This window comes from Thermobia domestica, chromosome 18 (assembly GCF_964235325.1).
Source record: "Thermobia domestica chromosome 18, izTheDome1.hap1.1, whole genome shotgun sequence".
In the NCBI taxonomy this organism is placed as follows: domain Eukaryota; kingdom Metazoa; phylum Arthropoda; class Insecta; order Zygentoma; family Lepismatidae; genus Thermobia; species Thermobia domestica.
In genome coordinates this window covers 177,730,118-177,733,496 of record NC_137471.1, presented here as the reverse complement: position 1 = coordinate 177,733,496, position 3,379 = coordinate 177,730,118, and the positions used below count along the sequence as shown (strand labels likewise).

The following is a 3,379-nucleotide window of genomic DNA, read 5'->3' as shown; positions in this document are numbered from 1 at the left end:
ACATGCAATCACGAAAATATTCAAACGTAGGAAAATGGATGATGATATTATATGACATTGAGTGTAGGCAAGATGAAATATTCCGTGAACATGTGCCTAATTTGGTAATCACACAGCAAGTATGTTATCATTGTCTTGAGAATAGCGAGGGTAATTCATGTACTATTTGCAACAGAAAGGAAAACATTTTTTATGGTGAAGAGTGTGTTACTGATTTTCTGGAGTATTTATGCAGTAAACCATCCAATATTAATAAAGTTATATGCATTGCACATAATGCAAAAGGATATGATGCACATTTTATCCTGCGTGCAATGATATCAGCGAAACGATGGACTCCAAGCGTCATAATGAAGGGGTGTAAAATAATGAGTATTGATTGTAAATATTTAAAATTTATTGATAGTATTAATTTCTTTCCGATGGCTCTATCAAAATTATCTGATGCATTTGACATAGAAGAAACAAAAGGTTATTTCCCACACTATTTTAATACGAAAGATAATCAAAGTTATGAAGGGCCTATGCCCGACCCTAAATTCTATGGTTTTCAGTATATGAAGGAAAAAGAACAAAAACAGTTTATGGAATGGTATGAAAAATCCTCAAATCAGACATTTAATTTTAAAGAAGAATTAATTCGTTATTGTCGCATGGATGTTAACCTTCTACGGAAGGCATGTATTAAATTCGTAGTAGAATTCCAGCAAATAACTGATGTTAATCCACTAGTCGAAGCAATTAGTATAGCCTCGGCTTGTAATCTGGTATTTCGACGCAAGTTTCTCAAAGAACAGACTATAGGTATTATTCCTCATAATGGTTATCGTTGGTCAGATCAACAGTCCATCGAAGCGATTCAATGGTTGGTTTACGAACAAGAAAGATTAGGTATTACAATCAAGCACGCAGCAAATGGAAAGGAAATGGTTCTAAATGGTGTTTTAAAAGTAGATGGTTATGCACGTATAGATGAACAGATCCATGTATGGGAATATGAAGGTTGTTTCTATCACGGATGTGTTAAATGTTTTAAAGTAGGGCGTGATAAACCTATATATAATGATCCGCATACCACTCTTGAAATACGCTATGAAAACACCATTAGAAAAATTAATCATTTAAAAAACTTGGGCTACGTAGTTCATGAAATGTGGGGGTGTGAATGGAAGAATGAACTACGTAAAAATCCGCAAATTGCAGAATTGGTGGCACATCACCCCCTATGTAGAAAAGATCCTATCAAACCTAGAGATGCTCTATATGGGGGGCGATGTTCCGCTGTTAAATATTACTATAAGACTGCCCCCGGGGAGGAGGTGCACTACGTGGACGTCATTTCGTTATACCCCTACTGTTGCAAGGTGAAAAAATATCCCATAGGGCACCCAAAAATCTATGTGGGTGCCGATTGTCCTGCAATAGATAAATTTGAGGGTATCGTAAAATGTACAGTACTTCCTCCCCGGGATTTGTATCATCCCGTCCTACCGTATCGCAGCAATCATAAACTTCTGTTTTCTCTGTGTCGCAGATGCGCGGACACTCTAAATACAGAGGACTGTGAGCATAGTGATGCGGAGAGGGCCCTCACTGGGACGTGGGTGGTGGACGAAGTACGTAAAGCCCAAGAGAAAGGTTATAAAATATTAGAAATGCATGAGGTATGGGAATATAAAGTAGTGCAATATGATCCTGTTAAAAAAGAAGGTGGCTTATTTACAAATTATATAAATTTGTTCATGAAATTGAAAACAGAAGCTCATGGTTGGCCTAAATGGTGTAAAAGTGAAGAACAGAAAAATAAATATATTAAGGATTATTATGAAAGAGAGGGAGTACAACTAGACAAAGGGAAAATTGGTAATAAAAACAAAGCACGAAAAAGTATTTGCAAATTAGCACTGAATTGTTTATGGGGCAAATTTGCTCAGAATGATAATATGACGCACACACAAATTATTCGAGAACCTGCCATATTTTATGATAAATTAACTGACAGTAATACTGAGGTAACACAGGTAATTCCAATTGATGAAGATGCATTATTATTAAATTACAAGATTTTGGATGATGCAATTATTCCGTTAAAAAATACTAATGTAATATTGGCTGCGTATACTACTATGCATGGTCGCTTAGAATTATACAGTTATTTAGAGAAGCTAGATAAAGATGTGTTATATATGGATACGGATAGTCTCATTTATATAGTAAGAGCTGGAGGCATAAAATTACCTCTTGGGGATTATTTCGGCGAGTTAAAAAATGAAATAGATAATGTAGGTCCCAATGCATATATTAATGAATTTTGTAGCGGCGGGACCAAAAATTATGCGTACGAGGTATTCAGCGGAGATACAACAAAGACCTGTTGTAAGGTGAGGGGAATTACTCTAAATAGTGAAACAATGAAAATTGTGAATTTCGAACAAATTAGAAATATGGTTCTGAAGGATGCCCCTCCTGTAAGTGTGTCAAACCCTTGCAAAATTGCTCGCACAAAAGACATCAAAATTATCAGCAAAGAGGAAACGAAAACCTATCAATTGGTACACACAAAACGCAAAAGAGTTGAAGGAAGTTATGATACAGTGCCTTATGGCTTTAAGAGAAATAGACTATTGTAAAAAAGAATAAGTTGTGTAAATAGATAATTATGGATAAAAAACAACTTTTAAGTTCTTTTTACTTCATTGATAATTCCACTGATCTTTGTGTATATTTGAAATATAGTAGTGATTATAAATTTTATGTGTTTGTAAAATTACGCATTGTTAATGAATGTATTGTGTTATCAATTAATGAATGGTCGAGGTTTTTATCATATTCCATGTATATAAATGATTATTTTAGAGAAGGTGAGAATGCAACTGAATACGCACTAAGTGAGAAAACGAAAGTAATACTTGACGCTAATAATGACGATGATAATTTAATGTATATTTGTGCAAATGATGATAATAGTAGAGTTGAAATAGATTTTTCTACATGGAAAAAAATATGTTACTATTTCCCATGTATTGATGAAGCAATTTCTTCATGTTCTACACTTGCTCCTCTAATAAGTAAATATCTATATGAATGTGTTGTGAAGGGTAAATTTTCTAAAGTTACTTTTGTTGAAGATACTGTCACAGCAAATCGTATTCAACTAGAATTAGTTTCTATGTTATTGGGTGATTGATAAATATTTTATTTTTTTTGAAGAAATATAAAAGAGAGAGAAAATGGAGTTTCGACATCCTTTCACTTGCATTATTGCAGGCCCCACTGGGTGTGGTAAATCATATTTTGTAAAAGAGTTTTTAAAACATTATGCCGAAAAATGGAAAATATAGTATGGTGTTATACGAATAGGGTAAATACAGTATTAGTA

At 33.9% G+C, this 3,379-nt stretch overlaps 1 protein-coding gene across 1 annotated transcript; it reads left to right on the top strand.

Moving 5' to 3' along the window:
- The first annotated feature begins 422 nt into the window (after window positions 1-422).
- Window positions 423-2,630, top strand: LOC145675409 (uncharacterized). Its single transcript, XM_081745815.1, has 2 exons — window positions 423-1,002; window positions 1,759-2,630. Exons 1-2 carry the CDS (start codon window positions 423-425, stop codon window positions 2,628-2,630), a joined length of 1,452 nt encoding a protein of 483 aa, XP_081601941.1.
- Window positions 2,631-3,379: the final 749 nt, after the last annotated feature.

What these genes read in the sequence shown, in the direction of transcription:
- LOC145675409 (XM_081745815.1), top strand. Translation starts at nt 423, where the DNA reads ATGGCTCTATCAAAATTATCTGATGCATTTGACATAGAAGAAACAAAA. An exon ending in CCATGTATGGGAATATGAAG is followed by an intron (nt 1,003 to 1,758) that starts GTTGTTTCTATC and finishes AATTGAAAACAG; the next exon opens with AAGCTCATGGTTGGCCTAAA.